The 20301-nt window shown below is 52.2% G+C and overlaps 1 protein-coding gene across 1 annotated transcript in view; it reads right to left on the bottom strand.

Moving 5' to 3' along the window:
* Nucleotides 1–9796: 9796 nt before the first annotated feature.
* RTN4RL1 (reticulon 4 receptor like 1) overlaps nucleotides 9797–20301 on the bottom strand; it is a 97060-nt gene continuing 86555 nt past the window's right edge. Inside the window, exon 2 of the mRNA XM_049782455.1 lies at nucleotides 9797–11923. Within this exon, the coding sequence (XP_049638412.1) occupies nucleotides 10593–11923 (1331 nt within the window). The 3' untranslated portion in view covers nucleotides 9797–10592. The remainder of the gene's footprint in view (nucleotides 11924–20301) is intronic.

Raw genomic sequence — 20301 nt, 5'->3', positions numbered from 1 at the left:
CGTACAAGGCTAGTGCTCTACCTGCTGTACTATCTCTTTGGCTTCTAGGAGCAATTTAAAAGCATTGTAATTGAGGGCTGGAGTGACAACACAGTGGTAGAGCGTTTGCCTTGCACACTGTGGACCCAGGACAGACCCGGGTTCGATTTCTGGCATCCCATATGGTCCCCCCTAGGCTGTCAGGAGCGATTTCTGAGAGCAGAACCAGAAGTAACCCCTTGAGCACTGCAGGGAATGATCCCAAAACAAACAAGCAAACAAAAATAAAAGCATTGTAATTGCCTTCTCATTTTTCAGCCAATTTGCTATTAGACTATTTAAAAATTGGAATAAAAGTTTTAAACTCATGAAAATATTCCCCAAAGTCAAGATGACATATTTGGCTGAAAATTATTATGATGATTTTAATTTCTCAAATGATCAAAAACAATAAAAAGAAAATACAAATTCTTAAAATCATCCAAGGTTCACGAAAAACTCTAAGGCAAGGCCAAATATTGATTATGAAAAATGCTGAAGGCACAAAGAATCATTTTTATTTTTGTTTATTTACTCATTTATTTTTGGTTTGGGATCACACCCCGTGGTGCTTGGAGACTAGTTTTTACTTAGTGCTTTCGGGTTGCTCCTAGAAGTGCTTGGAGGGGGGTGGTCCAAGCAGTGTTAGGGTTCAAATCTTTGCTTATACTCAACCTTTTGAGCTATCTCTTCTGTCCCGAAGAATTGTGGGGGTTTGTTTGTTTGTTTGTTTTACTTATTTTTTTTTTGGCTTTTGGGCCACACCTGTTGACGCTCAGGGGTCACTCCTGGCTATGAACTCAGAAATCACTCCTGGTGGGCCCAGAGAGATAGCACAGTGGTGTTTGCCTTGCAAGCAGCCGATCCAGGACCTAAGGTGGTTGGTTCAAATCCCGGTGTCCCATATGGTCCCCTGTGCCTGCCAGGAGCTATTTCTGAGCAGACAGCCAGGAATAACCCCTGAGCACCGCCAGGTGTGGCCCCCCAAAAGAAAAAAAAAAGAAAGAAATCGCTCCTGGCTTGGGGGGATCATATGGGACACTGGGGGATCGAATAGCGGTCTGTCCTAGGCTAGTGCTTGCAAGGCAGATGCCTTACCTCTAGCGCCACCGCTCTGGCCCCTATGCTTCAGATTTTTGAGTCATGATCCCAAGGAAGTATTTTATTATAGTGACTTTTGGGCTTAGTTTTCAGGGGCTATTGCTAGCTCTGTGCTCAGACATGATCTCTGGCAGTGCTCAGGGGATCATATGTGGTGCTGGGAGTGGAAATGAGGCCAACCAAATGCAAGGCAAGTGCCTTAATTCCTGTACTATCTCTCCAGTTCTCAAAGAATTGTTCTTAAAAAGTAGGGCTGGAGTGATAGTACAGTGGGTGGGGCATTTTCCTTGCACGCAGCCGATTTGTGATTAATCCCCAGCATCCCATATGGTCCCCTGAACCTGCCAGGAGTGATTTCTGAGCTCAGAGCCAGGAATAACTCCTGAGCACAGCCAAGTATGGCCCAAAAAACAAAAACACTGGGGCTGAGAGTTCCTCTAAATGATAGAATCTTGACCGTCAAGTAGGAGGCTGATGTTTCAGTCCCAGCACACTTCATGTATTAGAGCGCTTCCCAGCAGCTCTGACAAGGTGCTTAGGAATCTTCCAGAGGTCAGATGGTCATCCTCAGCAATAGTCTTCTTTTCATATGTAGGAGAAGCACCCCCAAATCCCAGAGTGGTGGGCTTGCTGATGGGGCTAGAGTTCCCTCTCTGCCTTCCCTACTAGGGCCTGCTAAACTTCATGTGAGTCCTGTGAAAAAATGAGGACCAGGGGCCTGAGAAATAGTACAACAGGAAGGGCACTTGCCTTGCATGCAACTAACCCAGGTTTGATTTCCAGCAACCCATATTGTCCCCCAAGAACAGTCAGAAGTGATCCCTGAGCTCAGAGCTAGGAGTAAGCAGTGTTGGTGTGGCCTTCTTAACCTCTTAATAGATAAATAATAAAATTAGGACCTAGGGGTAGCTGCCTAAAAAGTAGAGAAGCAGCCCTGGCCAGCATGGAGGATTTCTCTTCCTATACCCCTATTCTTGGTGGGAAGAAAAGCAAAAACAGCGGTGCTGGAGGGTCCCTTCAGCTGGATTCATAATCCCAGTTACCCCATCTGGAAATATGAGGGTCAGGAGAACAGAGAGAGTGTCTTAAGAAAAGTAAAACAATTTTGCAAGTCTATCTGAGCTGAAAATGCCTTAGGGTGGGAGGGAATATTGGTCCCCCAGTGTGGTTGTTCTCTCAGCCATGGCTCATGAAGTGTGAATTCACTCATGACAGCATGATCCTGGGGCTGCCCCAGTGCTCCGGTCACTTCTACTGAGAAAAGAACATGCAGAGCTCTGGAGAGCAAGTCCAAGTTCTCGCTTGGACTCAGAAGCACCAGTTTGAGTAACTCAGAGAATCACTTCCATGTGCTTAGGATGCAGATGGCAGTCAGATCTCCTCAGGGAGCTGGAAACCACACCCCCTACCCCTAAGGAGTCAGTCTTAACCCCCAAATACCACATGGTATGACACAAAAACAAAGACACAAATCCCAAATCCTACTCAGGTTAAAGAAGCTTTTTCCTTTCACCATGACTGGCTTTAAGAGAGGATATGGGCTACAGCTTGGTCTGAGCCCTGTTCCTCAGGGGTCTGAGTGAGACCAGGGGACCCCAGGAGCAGCTTCTGCCTGTGGCTGCAGGGCCACTTCCTCACCCCCCTGAGGCTGGGGACTGGGGGACAAGCTGTGAGGTGGCAAGAGTAGCCTTGGGGGCAGAAGTTTGGGGAGAGATTTCCTGTAGGCTTGTCTGGGTATGAAGGAAGAGGGAAGTGATGTTTGGGGTGGAGAAGGGCTACAACTGGGCAGGTTTGGATAAGGTTCTGTGATAGGGGGGCACACAGTCCCAGCAAATGTGGCCCCCCCAGCAGTCTCTTGTGAGGATTCCAAGTCTCCCCCATCACTCTTTTGTGGGTACAGAGCAAGGCAGGACCCTCCCAGCATGAGTGAAGGGCTCCTTTCTGATGAAGCAGCCGCCTGCTGCCCCCGAGACACAGCCTGGGGTGCTCTGGGAAAAGGGGCTGGTGTGAAAGTCAGAAGAGCTTGTATCTAGACTTGCAAAGTGCCAGACGCTCGGCGGCACTTTAAATGACACAGATGAAACAGTGAGAGACTCTTGGGTGGCAGTCGGGATGAGGGGTCAGGGACCTCAGGTCTCTGAGGCTCAAAGCTAGGATAAAGAAGAAAAACACCTTGGAGACCCCGGTGACCCCAGCATGAAGAGAGAATGTCAATGCAGCTCACCAGCAGGACTGGAGCCGGCCCAGAGCTGAGAGAAGCCAGCGGGCTGGGCGATAACTGTCAGGGGCACCGGGACCCCTTGAAGCTTCCGGATTTAAGGAATTGACAAAACCCCCCATGGTCACATCTCAGGGGGCCACACCAGGGCCAGGATCTGCCTGTCACCACCACCCTCATGGCTGATCACTGGTCTGTTCCTTCTGTTCCTCTCCTCATTACCCCTTTCAGCACCCAAGAAAGGGGGACTCTGCTGCCCACTGCTTCCGCCCTGTGACGGGCACATGTCTGATCCACTCCACACACACCCACCAGCCTTGCATATGGTGCCCTGCTCATCTGGAGCTATGTGACTGCCCCACACTTGCTCAGGAAAGAAGTGACAGTGAGTGGTATGTGTGCAGTGTCTCTATGTCATGCCCTCCTGTTTGTCTATCCTTCAGTCTATCAGTCTGCAGGATACCTTGCTCTGCCTCTGGTCACATGAAGGTTTGTTTTCCCTCTCCAAATATGCCCTTTGGGGTCTCCCTCTGACTCTGCCTTCCCTTCCCTTGCCCCAAGTTCGCCTGACCACGTGCCCCACTAAACCATCATCAAACAGCATCAGATTTGGTAATGACCCTCCGTGATGACTGATCTCGGATCTGCATCTCCGCTGCATTGGGGTTGAGGGTGGGGATAAATGTGTGGTCTTGCTGGAGGTCATCCTTAAATTTGGGGCAGGAGCAATGGCATGCAACAGCACTGGCCGCCACTTGTCCAGCCCCTGAGCACGCGGATTTCCTTCTTCCTTCCTGTCTACCTCCTGGGAAATGGCTTTTACAGAGATTGAAGAGCTTAATACCTTGCTCACTTCCTCTTTCATCTCTGAGGCACAAATGGGAGCCGCAGAAGCCAAGCTGGGAAGTGCCCCTCACCCCCCACATATTGACCCCCCTATGCCAGTTGTCTGGGTGCAGGAGGAAGGGGTGGTGAGGCACTGGGGGAAAGAGCCATGACCCGGCACACTGCAGCAGGCAGTGTTGAGTCCTGCAGCTGTGCAGGCATGCCATTAGTGTGCGCACACACAGAAATCGGGACAAAAGGCACAGCCTCCTCCCTCCTGGTGCTTAGAAACTCAGCGCTAATGAGAAACGAGAGCTGCCTGGAGAGGGAGGCGGGCCGACCCACTTCTTGTGGTGGTGAGGGGCCCTGAGGACCAGCTCACTCACAGCACTGCAGGCTTCCCTGTCCTTCCTGCCTTGGGTAGCTTTGTCAATGGGGCACCCTTGAGCTCCGCCTCTCTCTCTCTCTCTCTCTCTCTCTCTCTCTCTCTCTCTCTCTCTCTCTCTCTCTCTCTCTCTCTCTCTCTCACTCACTCTTTCTCTTTTTTTCTCTCTCTCTCTTTTTTCTTGGTTTTTGGGTCACACCTGGCAGCGCTCAGGGGTTACTCCTGACTCTACGCTCAGAAATCACTCCTGGCAGGCTCGGAGGACCATATGGGATGCCAGGATTCAAACCACCGTCTTTCTGCATGCAAGGAAATGCCTTACCTCCATGCTATCTCTCCAGCCTCTCTCTCTCTCTCTCTCTCTCTCTCTCTCTCTCTCTCTCTCTCTCTCTCTCTCTTTCTGTTTGAGGGCTATACCAGTGGGTGCTCAGGGAATACTCCTGGATCAATACTTTGGGGTCACTCCAGTTAGTGATGCTTAGGGAATCATGTGGTGCCAGGGATGGGATCTGGGGCTCTTGCATGCCCTCCAACCTATTTGACTATCTCCTCACTTCTCTCTTTCTCTTCAGGGGCACCCTGAGCCCGTTAGCTCACAGGATTCTTTTAGGACCACAGACTCCGCTGATCCCAGAGGCCCTCTTTAAAGAGAAAGAGGAGGAATACTAGGCAGAGCGCGTAGGCGGCATCATTGTCCCCAGCCTTCCTTGTCCCTGGGCTCTTTGTGTTGCATTCTTTAGCCAACAATAGATGTTTCTGTGTTTTTCTGAGCGTGTGTATATATTAATGGCCTGACAAGGGGAAGACCGGGAGATTTATACTGAAAGTGCAGTGAGTTAAAAGGGACAATTAGAGGAGCAGAGAGAGAAATGGAGCAGAGAGTTGTAAGGAATATTTTAATGCACAATCAAGGGTTCTTGGAAATATTTCCCGAGTAGATAGAAAGTAAAAGAAAATCGGTCCATTACAAGATGATAGTGGTGAATTGGTGACAATGGCTTCTAGTGATAGCTAAACTACTTAGAGCCAGAAATCAACCCAGCTAAGTTAGGAGCTTCATAGTAGAGTGATGGGACCAGCCTGCCCCTAATTCCCACCTGGTCTGTTTGAGAATGTGCTCATAGAAAAAGGTTGGCATCTCCCTAGGGCTGATGAATCTGGCTCCAGGAAGTTGGGTGCTGAGGAGGGACCAGCTTGGCAGAATGATGAGGACCAGGAAGAGTTTGCTCAGAGCTGTCGATCCTTGTGGTTTCTGCCAGCTCTGGGGAGAGCCCTCCCAGAAAACTCATTTTCTTTGACCTGGACCACAGCTCATCCACCAAGAAGCCATCTTTCTTATGCCCCAGCAGCCCCCACATCTGCGCACAGAATGGTTGGAACCCTATTTACATGGTGGCAGAGTGCTGGTGATTAGTTAGGTGACGAGTAAACATTTGCTAAATGGGATTCTTGGCTCCCTGGTAGGAGAGAAAAGAGGAAGATGTAATTGGGGATTGCAAGTGATTTTCCAGAGCTACTCAGGGAGAAGGCAGCTAAGAGAGTGTCTGGACAGCATTCTTGGAAGAAAGGGATGAATGAGGAGGGTTGCGGGAACAGGAAGAGAGGCGGCACCAAAGCGGCAGTGTTTAGGGTCCTTGTTGTTTTTGCCTTTTCTTTTGGGGTCATATCTAGAGGTCTGAAGGCTTACTCTTGACTCTGCTCAGTGATCACTCCTGTCAGGTTCAGGGGGCCATATAGGGTACTAGGGATCAAACCCAGGTTAGCCACGTGCAAGGCAAGTGCTCTGCCTAATGTACTATGGATCCAGCTCAGGGGCCTTCCTGATTTTGGAAGTAGCAGGTGTCTGGACATGGGACTCCAGCTCAGGCTAGTTTCCAGGGAATGAGCCAGCTTTCTGGCTCAAGGGGCAGATCTGGCTGAGCATAAGAGGCAAGTGGAAATTATGAAATCCACTGTTGATTGTGGTGTGCCAATTGTGGTGTCCACGTGCTCCAGGAGCCTGGGTATGGAGCAGGAAGGAGGCCCTGGATAGAGGAGGCCCTGGATAGAGGAGGCCCTGGATAGAGGAGGCCCCATCCCCTTGCCAGACTCCCTGCCAACCCTCCCGTGTTCTGAGGTACCTACCTCAGTGTAGTGACAGTGCCTGTCTTTTTGTCTTCCCTCCCCTGCCTCTGTCTCTTTGTTTTCTGTTACTGAAGTTGTGATGACCAGGAGTTGGGCACAAGCCTAGTTCTGATGCTCACACATGTTTAGCTGTGACAGGCATGAGGCATCATGTTCTCTGTCTTGGTGCTGTTGGCCAGGTGCTCACTCATCTATCTACAGTGCTGGCACACGTGCCTGTCAGCACTCACATGCCCTAGCCATGGTGCTCATTTGTTTCTGGTTGTGGGGCTTGCCAGGGGTCATTGCTTTTTTTGTTTGTTATTCTGGACATGCCCAATTATGCACAAGGGTAACTCCTGGCTCTGCACTCAGAAATCACTCCTGGTGGGCTCAGGGAACCTTATGAAAAGCCAGGGATTGAACTCTGGTCAGCCATGTGCAAAGCAAATGCCCTACCACTATCAATCAGTGACCCCTTAAGAGGGGGTCATTGCTTTTTTGTGGTGCTTTACACACACCCAACTGTGGGGCAGTCAAATCACTTGTAGGAGCTGGAGCAATAGTACAGTGAGTAGGATGCTTACCATTCATGTAGCCAACACAGCTCTGATCCCTGGCATCCCATGAAGTCTCCCAAGCCCATCAGGAGGGAGCCCTGAGCAGAGAGCCAGGAGTGAGCCCTGAACACCACTGGATGTGACTCTAAAACTGTGACATAGGGGAATCATAAAGGTCTTAGAGATATTAGCATCATGTTTGGCACATGTGGGATTCTAGGAATTCAAACTCATGCCTATATGCTTGCAAGGTAGCTGCTCTCCATGCCCTTGCTATTCCTCTGGGTCCCATCAGACCTTTGATCTGCACTTAACTGTATGAAAAGTTCAAAGTCAGCTGAGATCTGCAGTCACTGAGACTTCATAGTGGCTGAATAGGAAGTTGGGAGGAGAATGGAGAGGAAGATAGTTCACTTCTAGACCCTGGAGAAAGCACTGAGTGAAGATGGTGGAGGGGTTAGGCCTGGGAAACAGTGGAGGGCAGGACTCTGGAACAAGAAGTCATAGCTCCCTTCTCTGAATCTCCCTGAGGGGTCCTGGTGAGCAGAGAAGCTTCAGCTTAGCCCTAACTCTCCCACCTGCTCCAGTGTTCAGGGCAGCCATGCTGTCATGGCCAGATGGCACGTGAGCTGCTCAGAAACAGGGGAGCCATGAGGAGAAAACTACTATAAATAACCCTGGCGCCCTGGGCCCCTCGGCCAGCCTCTACTCACAGTGGGCAGCCAGAATCTGTGCTGCCCTTGACGGAAGCATATCATTTATAAAACATTAGCATTCCTTCCACCGACATCTCACTTCCATACTCCAGCACTTACCAAGTCTTTTTAAAAAATTTAATAAAGTGCTCGGACTTTTGATTTTCCCACTGAGGCTGTCTACAGTTGAAAATGAAGTCCAGCAAGAGAAAAGGCCCAACTTTGAAGGAGCAGCCAAATCTTGTTTCTGGCCCCGGGAAGACTCTTGGGGAGCCTGATGGTTGGTTCCGCCCAGCTCAGGCAGCCTTGAGTGGCCTTTTACAACCTTATGCAAGAGGAGACTTATTTAGCTGGAAACACAGTGTTCAATGCTTCTCTCTGGGAAGGTGTTCCTTTCTGTTTTCAGTTTATTTTTTTGAGGATGATGGGGGGAGGATTACACCTAGAAGTATTTGGGGGTGGTCCCTGTGGTGCTGGGGGAACAAAACTTGGTTCTCCTACATGCAAAGCCTGTATTCTGGTCACTTTCCTTTCTCTGAAGCCAGAGAGGCAGGTACAGCCTGGCTTGTCCCTGGCTCCCAGGACCTTGCAGTTCCTTCCCAATCCCTAACGATAGAAACTAGTTCAGCGCCTCTGGGGAGCAGGCCAGAAAGGAGATGGCACAGCAGAGATGGCACTGACCTGTGCAGCCAAAGCTTGGAAGTGAGTCATGTGTGCGCGGGTGAGGGAAGAATCACAGAACGGAGACCAAGTGTGCGGGTGCGCACAGGCACGCGAGCTGCAGTGAGTCACTGTGCCCTGGACCCAGGCAGCTTCCTCCTGCCAACAAATCTGCTGTGTTCTCAGAGCTGTGCCCAGCCAGGCTCGCCCACCACACCAGAGCCTGGTATCTGCCACCCCTTCAGGAATGCGGAGCAAGGAAATGAGAAACAGAATCTTGTCCAAGAGAAGTTTTTATTATTATTTTTTTTCTCTCTCTCTCTCTCTTAGTTGGATTCAGTTTTTCTTGCTCCTCACACGCATCTCTCGGGTGGGGGATTCGGGTTTGTGCAAAGCGCAAAGGAGATGGTGTCTGCCCGAGTCCTAGACAGCAGCACAGTGGCCTTTGACCCAAGTCACCAGCCCATCTGGACACCTCTAGCCCTAGCAAATCCCTGGTCCTGGTCCCTGTGCTTGGCCTTCTCCCACCTCTGCTTATTCTCCAAATCTTCAGACCCTGGCAGTTGAGGCCTCTGAGATAACCAAGATGGCTCTTGAAGTGCCCCCTTCCCTCAATCTTTCCCTTCTACCAAGGCCACTGGATACTTTCCTGACTACCACCTGGCTCAGACCTTGTCTGGGGTCCCCTCCAAGATTCATAAGAAGTCAGCAACAGTGCTGAGCTAGAGCTGAGTCTGGGTTCAGACTCAGAGTCTCCCTGGCCTGACCAGACTATCACTGGTGACATGCCAGGCATAGGGCACTGCACAGGCAAAAGGACTAACACTGTGAATGCTGCTGCTCTCCCACAGGCCCCCCCAAACCAGCAGCCCCATCCCCCTTCTTAGTCAGGCCCATCTGCTGGGCCTGATTATCAGATACCAACAAGCAGCTTTTCACTCTCACCCTGATGCCAGCACCTACAAGCTCAAGCTCAACCTCGAAGGGTGAGGGAATGCCTCGGGCGGCTGATGGGTTTGTGTTGCATAAAAAACCAGTGATGCTCTAACATCTAAGAACATTGGTCCCCTAAAGTGATCCTCGCTACCTCTTTTCTTTCTTTCTGGCTCTCCCCCACTGACCTCTTGGAGAGCCCAGGTTCCATGAGGGGACCACATTTAGATTCTGGACCCAAATCCTCTATCTCTCTTTTTGCTAGAAATCACCAGTACAATCCTTAGTTCAGCAGATATAGTTTTCCATATAGTTTATAAATGGGAAAAGACATATAGTTTGGTAAGGGTGGGGGACGGGGGTGTGCATCTGTGCGTGTGTTATATATATATATATGTATATATAAGTGGACATAGTTATAAAACTGCACCTTCTGTGAGAACTTTGTTCCACTGGAAGTTCTCAATTTCAGCCTGATGACCTTTCCTTTGGTAACTGGTTCTTGGAGCCCAGCGGGTGGGCCTGGGTCGGCCAGGGTTGCCTGAGACAGCAGGAATGAGAGACATCACCCCTGAGGGAGGAACTGAAGGTGGCACATGGATAGTATCAGGGCAGGTGACTGAGTGATCTCCGGCAAGAACCCACATGTGCCAGCTCCTGTGCACCCAGAGGGCTGCTTGGCCCAGCCTCTGGGTCCATGCCCCTCCCAGTCCTGCTTCCTTCAGGAATGTCAGGGGCCCTCAAGACCTCACCAAAGGACCAGGATCCCCAGAGCCCAGCTCCCGGGGCACACAGTCCTGTTGTTGCACACGAAGGATTTCCTTGGCCGGCCTTGGGCAGCCTTGCTGGCTCGATGTTGTCCATGGGTGCTCTGCAGGGGGTTGGCCGGGCTGGCTGGGTGCAAGGCCCACATCCTGTCCCTCCTGGAACTGTACACTTTGGGTTTATTATCGGCCGGGCAGGGCCCACACAGCAGCCAAAGCCTCTGCCAGCCTCTGCCTGAAACCCAATAGATCCTCCACTTGTTAAAATAGAAAGAAATTCTGTTCCTTGGTGGACATGTGGCAGTGCTGGGTGTTGACGTCCTGGGGGGGTCAGCGGAGCGTCACCGCCAGGCCCAGTATCCAGACCAGGAGAGAGGCCTCCAGGGTGTGGCCCGAGGAGGCCTGCTGTACTCCGATGGGGGCGCGGATGGGGGTCCTGCGGGCACATTTGCCCTTCCTCTTGGGCCGGCCTGTGGGCATGATGTCAAAGCTGAACTTGTGCTGGTAGTCGGGGGCATAGTCCTGCAGCTCCTGGGCCTGCTTCCCAGCGCCCGCCTTGGAGACCTGGTTGCGATTGCGGTGGCTGGTGCAGTTCTTGCCAGGCTTCCTGTGGCCTGGCCTGGAGCCGGGCAGATGGCCATGCGGGTGGCTTTTGTCCCGGGCGGGACTGTGCGGCAGGTGGTGTTCCTTGCGGGCGGCCCTGTCGGTGGTGGTGAGCGTGTGCGACTTGATCTGGTGCGGGGAAGCTGGCCCGGTGCAGTTCCGGAAGTCCTCCGCCCGCAGCTGCTTCAGGTCCTGGCCCTGTCTCAGCTCCGGGGTTGCGCAGGGGACAGCTGAGCTGGAACCCCGAAAGCGCCTCAGCCATTCCCACAGGGAGCGAGCGCGGCAGCCGCAGTCCCAGGCATTGCCATTGAGGCGCAGGAACTCCAGGGCAGCCAGGGGGGCCAGGCAGTCGCCCTGCAGCTCTGAGAGGCTGTTGTTGAAGAGGAAGAGGGTGGTGAGCCTGTGGAGGTCATGGAAAGCCTTGTGGTGCACCCACTGCAGCTGGTTCTCGTGGAGCAACAGGCGGTCCAAGTTGACCAGGCCGCGAAAGGTGTCCTGGCCCAGGCTCCACAGCTTGTTCCCGTGTAGGAACAGGTGGCTGAGGTTGACCAGGTCCACAAAGATGTCATCCTGCAGGTACTCGATATGGTTGTCCTGCAGGTAGAGGTACTGCAGGCTGTGCAGGCCCCCAAAGATGCCGGCCGGCAGCATGCTGAGCCCGCACTTGTAGAGGTAGAGGGCGTGCAGCTTTACCAGGCCCTGGAAGGTCTCAGGCGCCAGGGTCCGCAGATGCCGGTTGTCGCCCAGGTCCAGCTCCTCTAGGTGCACGAAGCCTTCAAAGGTGCTGGGGTCGATGAAGGTAATGTTGTTGGAGTAGATCCATAGCGTGACCATGGCGGGGCTGAAGTGGCCCTGCTGCAGGAAGGTGATGTGATTGTTCTGCAGGAAGATGCGCTCACTGTCCTCCGGGATGCCCTCGGGGATGGCGGCAAAGTTGTGTGCCTGGCAGCTGACAGTCATGGGGGCTGGATAGCACACACAATCCCTCGGGCAGCCGCCGCCCAGGGGCAGCTCCCCGGCCAGCAGTAGCAGCAGCAGTAGCAACTCCGCACAGCATCCTGCAAAGAGAGAGGGAGAGAGTATGGCCAATTCAGGGGCTGGAGACGAATGGCAAGGGGGTGGGGTGGGGAGGGCATGGAACCCTGGAGGGGCCAGCACTCTGTTCTGGTCTTTGGTGTGTGTTTTTGTTTAGGGGCCACACTCAGCAGTGCTCAGTGCTTACTCCCAGCTCTGTGTTCAGGGATAACTCCTGGCAGGCTTGGGGAACTTGATGGGGTATGGAGGATCAAACCCAAGTCAGCCATGTGCCTTACCCACTGTCCTGGACTTGACTGTGCTTAGTGGTCTGGGATAGTGGCCTGCTTAAGGGTCTGGCTCCCAACAGGAAGAAGGCAGGTTTCAGGGCCTGAAGGACAGTACAGGCTTTGCATATGACTGGCCCAGGTTCAATCCCTCATACCCCATCTGATCTCCCAAGCCCCTCCAACAGTGATCTCCGAGTGAAGAGTCAGGAGTAAGCCTTGAACACCACTGGGTGTGGCCAAAAAAATTAAACTAAAAAAGGCAGAGTTCAGGCCCAGCCATCTAAGCCCCATATTTCTACCCTCCGCTTCCATCTCTACTGGGATTCAACTACTGGATGTGAGTTTGAGGAAAGGCTCTGATCATCCTCATATTCCTTACTCCTACTCACTGCCTCTGACTCTGTTCACCCTGTTGAGCCAGGTTCAGAACCCCTAGAAGGGCCAGCAGCCTCATGTTCTGGTCCCAGCATGACTGACACTTACTTGCCATTCTCTGCATGAACAAACACGGTTTCCGACTCTTGTTCCACCAAAGAGAATTGAATTCACGTGGAGTCCTGAGGTGTCTCTTTATTTAAATGATTCCCCATAACAAGCAAGTCGTGCATGCGTAACACCCAAGTTCATCTCGGAAGACATCTCACTTACAAGGCCTCTGCGACTTCCAGGCCACACCCCTGTTTCTGAATAACCATCCTGGCCCTTGAAGAATGGTGAGGACGTACTGAGGGAGTTCACACGAGTGAAAACAAGGAAAGGCAGCCCCCTGCCCTCCGCCCCATTTGCCTTCCAGCCCCCTCAGAGCTCTCCTGCTCTGACTGGAGCAGCAAACTCAGCCTTGTGACCGTCCGAAGTATTTCCTCTGTAGCTTCCTCTAATTGGGCATTAATTAGGCATTCGTTAAATGGATCCTTAAAATAATTTATTTTCGGATGTGTCCAGCCTGTGGTCGGATAATAGCCCCGTGCTCATTATTGAGCAGCCTCATTATGGACGATCGTCATTACCTGCCTTTTTCTAGGATCGCAGCTGTCCTAAGCAGCCAGCAAGCTCGTTGGTGAGGAGGAGGCCTCAGGCCTGCAGACTCCAATTGCAGGACCTCTCAAGGGATTGACCTCCTTCCTCTGCCCCTCTAGCAGGCCTCTGTGGAGAGCCAGCCTGGCCCAGGACAGCCTGGCTGATTCCTCCTCCTGTTGCTGCTGTGCAGGAGAGAACCAGCCTCCCGGCCACTCTCAAGCAAGCCCCAATCCCAGGCCTGCGCCAGCCCAGGCAACCAGCAGAATGGGGCCACCACTGCCACCCTCCGCCCCCAATCCGAGCAGCAACAGCATCGTAAATAAGTGACAGCCCCCAGCTGTTGGGAGTTATGGGTTCCCAGAGAGTGGCAGCTGCTTCCCGTCCCCTTGTAATCACCCGGCTTCGACCGAACGTTTCCAACACATAAAAATCATTGCACATAATTTGGTTTTTGCATAATTGGGTTCAGTTGCGATTTCAGAGCAATTATGACCTCGGCAGTGGTAGCGGGCGGTGCAGCTGTGAGGACTCTTTCTGGGTCGGGCCACAGTTTCTGCTGCCCCTATGGCGCCTCCATCCTCCCACCACTGGGTGGCATGTGCATGTGGGCCAGGCTCCAGGCTGCGGCTTCCTCAGCCTCAGTTTCCCATTTTGTAATTTGAGTAGGAGATGACCCTCCCCACTGGAGGTTCAGGTCTCAATCATCTTCATGTCCGTCCCCCCCGCCCCCGCCGCAGCAGACCCTTAGGGGTTTGCCCACTGCCCTGACCCCCAACAGCCAGAGTTGGAGCAGAGCCCAGCCTCAATGGCGTCCTATCACCTCTCTAGGCTGTACCCCTATCCAGCCATGCCCCTAGGGAGGAGTCCCCCACTCTCCATCTGAAGGAACCTGAGTGCTCCTCTGACTAAGGGCTTTCACAGTGCTCAGAGCTTAAGGAAACCAGTGCCTTAAGGCAATGCCACCAGGCCCTGGCAGGACTTGGCGGGCTTCAAAGGCCAAGACCCTTCCTGCTCAGGTCTGCCCTGGGGAGGCTAGAGGTCAAGGGTGGCTAAGCCAGATTGATTTGGGGAAATCTCTACATGTGCGTGGTATAAGGAGGGGCAGGAGCCATAAGGTATGGGGAGAACACTTGCGTTGCACACAGTTCAATCCCCAGCACTACATAGTTCCTTCAGCACCACCAAAGTGATTCCTGTGTACAGAGACAGGAATCCTGCCTGATCTGTGCAGGGTGTGGTCCAAACACCCTTTCAAAAAAATAAGGAGTTTGGGCCCGGAGAGATAGCACAGCGGCGTTTGCCTTGCAAGCAGCCGATCCAGGACCAAAGGTGGTTGGTTCGAATCCCGGTGTCCCATATGGTCCCCTGTGCCTGCCAGGAGCTATTTCTGAGCACACAGCCAGGAGTAACCCCTGAGCAACGCCAGGTGTGCCCCCCCCAAAAAAAAGGAGTTTGTAGAATACTTCGACTCACATCTCTCTGATCCCCACTACTACTGGTGCAGAAAGGGACTTGGAGTTGGCTTTCTTCCCTCTCACCCCCAGAGCCCTGGCTGGCACGGGTGACGATAGCCCTTCTGCTTGCAGTTGTAGCTCAGCATCCCTAAAGCCCTGGGACAGGACTTTGGGAAATGATCCCCTGGGGTGCAAAACAAGCTGCACAGAATTCAGTGCTCAGCAGTCAGCATGTGGACATGCTTAGGGAGAGGATGAGGGAGCCAGAACATATGCCCTTCCCCTGAGAGGCGTCCCTGAGGAGGACGGGACCCCCCCCCCCCCGCCCCCCGACAGGGGCCTGGAGCTGCCTTGCAAATGCCAGGGATCCAGAGTCATCCTTGTATAGCCCAGACACTCGCTCCCCCTGGAAGGGGAGCGATCAGCAGGGTCTGCTTCTCACTTCTCTATCCTGGAAGCTGGCCCCATCTCCAGGGCCCTGGGCCAGCCAGGAGCCTCAGCGCTGGATCGTCACCTGCACAGGGAGGCTGGCACTGTGGGTCCTGAGCTCCTCCTGGGCTCCCTGTCGTTTTGGGGGAGCCCTGACCAGTGTCTGATTGCTGATTAATGCACTAAAAATGAGCCTTTGCTTTGCATTTTAAGATGCCAAATTATCAGGGATCTGAGTCTCTGCTGAAGAGCCATGAACCCCTTCCCCTCACCTCCTCTTGAATGGCAGAACTGTGCTGGAAGTGGGGGGCTGTAGAGGCCCTCTGCACTCCCTAGCCTTTGGTTCTTCTATCTTTTGTCCAGGACCACACACCCACGGGGTGCTGCTCCCCAGCCTGCCTCCCCCTATCTGGGTCTGCAGCTGCTTTCATGCTTCCTTCATGCCCATTTGCTGCTTGAGCCAGACAACACATGCGCTAGGGAGCTGGGGCTTGTGAAAGACAGAGACATGTCTATAGCAGTCATGGCAGGTAAGGGGTCCTACACTACCAGGCAGGTGTCAGAGTAGGTGCCTGCAAGGGGCTCAGGGAAGGCTGTGCTGTTCCTGTGCTGTCTCCTTCTCCATAAAGTCCTGTGGCAGCACAGAGGATAAGGAGAGGGGTGCACAGGAGAGAGGTGCAGTCCTCAGGTCCTTACTCTCCCTACAGCCAAATATCCCCTGCTGGGTGAGAGCTGAGGAGAGGGACTGAGCATAAGCAGATTCTACCCAGGGCAGATGTGCTCCCGAACATCAGGTCCACAGGTGAGCCTGCTGAGAGGGCTGGGAAGAGTGTGCCAGACAGAGGGAAGAGCACATTTTGGCAAGGCTGGCTAGCTCAGTCACCCACTCTTACTTCACCTCATCTTCCTTCACCCCACCTGGCCCCCACGTCAGCTTCTAAACAGTAAGGGTCAGGTTGGAAATCAAACCCAGATCTTGCAAATACAAGCAAGAGCTCTGTTACTGAGCTACATCCTGGCCCAACTACCAGATTTTGGTTTGTGTGTATGTGTGTGTGTTTTTTTGGGGGGACACACCCGGCAGCACTTAGGAGTTACTTCTGGCTCTATGCTCAGAAATCGCTCTTGGCAGACTTGGGGGACCATATGGGATGCTGGGATTCGAACCACGGTCCTTCCACATGCAAGGTAAACGTTTGCCCTATCTCCATGCTACCTCTCCACCCCCAGGTTTTTTTTTTTCTTTTAAAGTTGCTGTGGATGGGGGCAGCAGGGCACACCTAGTAGTGTTTAGGGGCTAGTCCTGGCTCTGTGCTCAGGGATCACTCCTGGCAGTGCTCAAGGAGCAAATATGGAGCAGGGGATTTGAAACAGGGTCAGTACAGGACACATAACGCCTGCAGCCCATATGGATCATCCACCCCCCTCGCTCTTGAGCACCAGGTTTTTCCTATGGGATCCTCAGAAAGTATCAGATAAAAAAGGAAAGAAACAAAAAGGATGGGTCTGGAGCCATGTACAGCAGATAGGGTGCTTGTCTTGTAGGTGACAGACCTTGGTTTGATCCCCAACATCCCATATGGTCTGCCCTGTGTCTACCAAGAATTATTCCTGAGTGCAGAGCCAGGAGAAATCCCTGATTACAACCAGACTGGGTCCCAAATCAAAACAAAAATCAAGAGGCTGGAGCGATAGCGATAGCGGTAGGGCGTTTGCTTTGAAATGGCTGATCCAGGAAGGACCTCAGTTCGATCCTCAGTGTCCCATATGGTCCCCCAAGCCAGGAATGATATCTGAGTGCATAGCCAGAAGTAACCCTGAGTGTCACTGGGTGTGGCCCCTCAAAAGAAAAAAGAAAAAAATTTAAAAATCAAGAAGGGAAGGAAGATGATGAGAAAAGGAAGTAATGGGGGGACAGGGGTCAGGGCTTCGGTTATACAGGTGACATGGGAGAGTGGTATGGCTGTACATCCAAAGCACAGACTCCAAAAAACTGAAAACATGAGATTTAAGCTGCAGCTCTGTAATTGCCTGCCAAGGTGGCAGGTGTGTGTGGGGGGGGTTGTGTGTGTGTGTGTGTGTGTGTAGCATACGAATACTGGTAGAAGTTGACCCTGATGGTGGAACTGGTGTAGAAAAATATGTGTAAAACTCAACTATCAATAACTGTAAACCAAGATTATTTAAATAAAAACAAAAATTATTAAAAGAAAGAAATGGGGACAGAGCGGTGGCGCAAGAGGTAGGGTGTTTGTCTTGCATGTATCTGACCTAGGACAGGCTGTGGTTCGATCCCCTGGCATCCCATATGGTCCCCCAAGCCAGGAGCAATTTCTGAGAGCATAGCCAGGAGTAACCCCTGAGAGTCACCAGATGTGGCCCAAAACCAAAGGAAAAAAAAAGAAAGAAAGAAAAAGGGCCAGAGTGATAGCACAGCAGTAGAGCATTTGCCTTGCACACAACTCACCTAGGACCAATCCCCAGCATCCCATATGGTCCCCCAAGCCTGCCCAGGAGTGACTTCTGAGTGCCACTGGGTGTGGTCCCCCAAAACAAAACAAATAAATAAAATAAAGCAATAAAAAGATAAGGAAACAAAGGAACAAAGTAAGGAAAAAAAGAAAGGACCAGAGTGATAGCCTCGCTGCCAGAAGTGATTTCTGAGCGCAGAGCCAGAAGTAACTCCTGAGCGCACCATATGTGGCCAAAAAAACAATAACAAAACAGAAAGAATCAGGCAGGTGTGTCCTTTCACAGAGCAAGACAGAGTGCAAGACACGCATCTGGCTCTGGCACACAGGTGAGGATCTGGCATCACAATGGGCCTCACCCAGAAGACTCTAAATTTAGGTGATCTACATGGCATAGTGGGGACAGGGGAGGAAGGGGGAGGGGTGGAAGCAGTGACTTCACTTAAAGGGTGGGACAGAACACTCAATTTCCAGATCTCAGGTCTCACCATTTGAGTCTGGCCAGTACCAGAGGTCACCTCTCCCTGCACCAATGGTTTTTGGTTTTTGTATTTTTTAGGGGGAAGAGGATACCACACCTAGTGGTGCTTAGGGGTTACTCCTGACTCTGCACTCAGGGATCAATCCTGGCAGGTTTGGGGGATCATATGGAATACTGGGATTGAACCCAGGTCAGCAGCATGCAAGGCAAATGCCTTACCCATTGCACTATCCCTCAGCCCTCCCTGCACTGATGAGAGAGAAGCAGAGAGGCTGAACCCTAGAGTCTTGGGGAATTCTGTGGGAACACTCTGAGGCTCTAAGAGCCCATCTTCCAGTTCTGCAACTGCGCCCTCATCCTGCACAGAGCCCAACGCACCTCCTCCTCACCAGATGTTCATTAAGAAGCCAATCGATGCTAACCCAATGGCTCCGCTGGTCAGATAACAGCCTCAGGCCAGGCCGGCTGAGCTTACAGGGCGACTGGCGCCGTGGCCACTTGGCACTGTCCTGATGCTGCAGCCAAGCACAGTTTGCTTCCTGGTGGTCCTCTCCCAAGCAGGCCTGGCCCAACCTTGGGCAAGGAAGCCAGGCAGAGCCAAGATGGGCCTCCCTCCTCACTCTGCACAGACAGGCCTGGACAGAACAGCTGGCTCCTCTCCTGGGCCCAGGTCTTTGACCCACAGCCAGGGTAGTGAAAGACTACAGGCTTTGAAGTGAGAGGAGCCTGGCTGCCTCTATTTATTTGTTTTCTTGTTTATTGGTTTTGGGGTCACCCCAGCTAGGCTCAGGGCTTATTCCTGACTCTGTGCCCAGGAATCATGCCTGGCAGGTTCAAGAGAACCACTGGGTGCACGTGGCCAACACAGGACAGACCCAGGTTCGATCCTCAGCATCCCATATGATCCCCCGAGCCTGCCAGGAGCGATTTCTGAACTCAGAGCCAAGAGTAACCTCTGAGTACCACTGGGTGTAGCACAAAATTTTAAATATTAAAAAATCAAGGGAACCACTAGGGATCAAACCAGAGTCTGACAAACATGCAAGGTAAGTGATTCAACTCTTGTACTGTTTTTCTAGTCCCATCAGATTCTCAACTTCTCTCTCTCTCTCTCTCTCTCTCTCTCTCTCTCTCTCTCTCTCTCTCTCTCTCTCTCTCTCTCTCTCTCTCTCTCTCTCTCTCTCCCCCCCCACCCCCTTTTGGATTTTCGGCATACCTGGTGCTCAGGGGTTACTCCTGAGTCTGTGCTCGAAAATCAATCCTGGCAGGCACAGGGACCATATGGGATGCCGGGATTCGAACCAATGTTGGTCTTGAGTCGGCCGCTTGCAAGGCAAACTCCCTACTGCTGTGCTACCTCTCCAGCCCCTTTCTTTTTTGGGGGGGCTATTTTGGGATTTTGGGGCCACATACGGTGATGCTCAGGGTTTACTCCTGGCTGTGTACTCAGAAATCATTGCTACTGGCTTGGAGGACCATATGAGACATCAGGGATCAAACCGAGGTCCATCCTGGGTCAGCTGCATGCAAGGCAATTGCCCTACCACTATGCTATCACTTTGGCCTCTCTTTTTTTTCTTTTTCTGGTGGGGGAGGTACATTTGGTGATACTCAGGGATTACCTCTGGCTCTGAGCTCAGAAATTACTCCTGGCAGGGGCTGGAGAGATAACATGAAGGTAGGGCATTTGCCTTGCATGCAGGACGAGCAATAATACTAAACCTAAGCATGTGGTTCCCATTACCCTGATAAGAGACACAAGTCTCATCAGGGCCCACAGGACACACACACACATTCTACACACACCCTGCTGCTTCTCTTTTCCCCCTCCCCTCTTCTCTCATCTGTTGGGGATTGGTCCCTGTCTTCAAGCCTATAGCTGCCCTTCCCTCTGCTTGGAACACTTCTCCAGAGACCTGCAGGCTGCCCCTACAGGAAGGCTAATCCTCATTTCCAGTGTTCCTTTCCCAAGTCATTTCTGACAGACCTGCCAAAAAGTCTGCTTAATTTAAATGGTCTAAGTTTGGGTCTGCTACACCTGGGTGCTCAAGAACTTCTCTCAGCTCAGTGTTTAGGGTCACTCCTGGAGATGCTCAGGGGACCATGCAGTACCAGGAATCAAACCCAGAGTTCCTATATGCAAATCATGTGCTCAGCCTTTTGATCTATGTCTCTGCCTGGAGCCACCATCTTAAATGGATCCCTTCCCAGAGATAATGCAGGGTATAAAGCAATTGCCTGCCAGGTGGCTAGGCCCAGTGTGATCCCCAGCACCATATA

This window comes from Suncus etruscus, chromosome 1 (assembly GCF_024139225.1).
Source record: "Suncus etruscus isolate mSunEtr1 chromosome 1, mSunEtr1.pri.cur, whole genome shotgun sequence".
Lineage (NCBI taxonomy): Eukaryota > Metazoa > Chordata > Mammalia > Eulipotyphla > Soricidae > Suncus > Suncus etruscus.
This window is presented reverse-complemented; position numbering and strand designations above follow the sequence as displayed.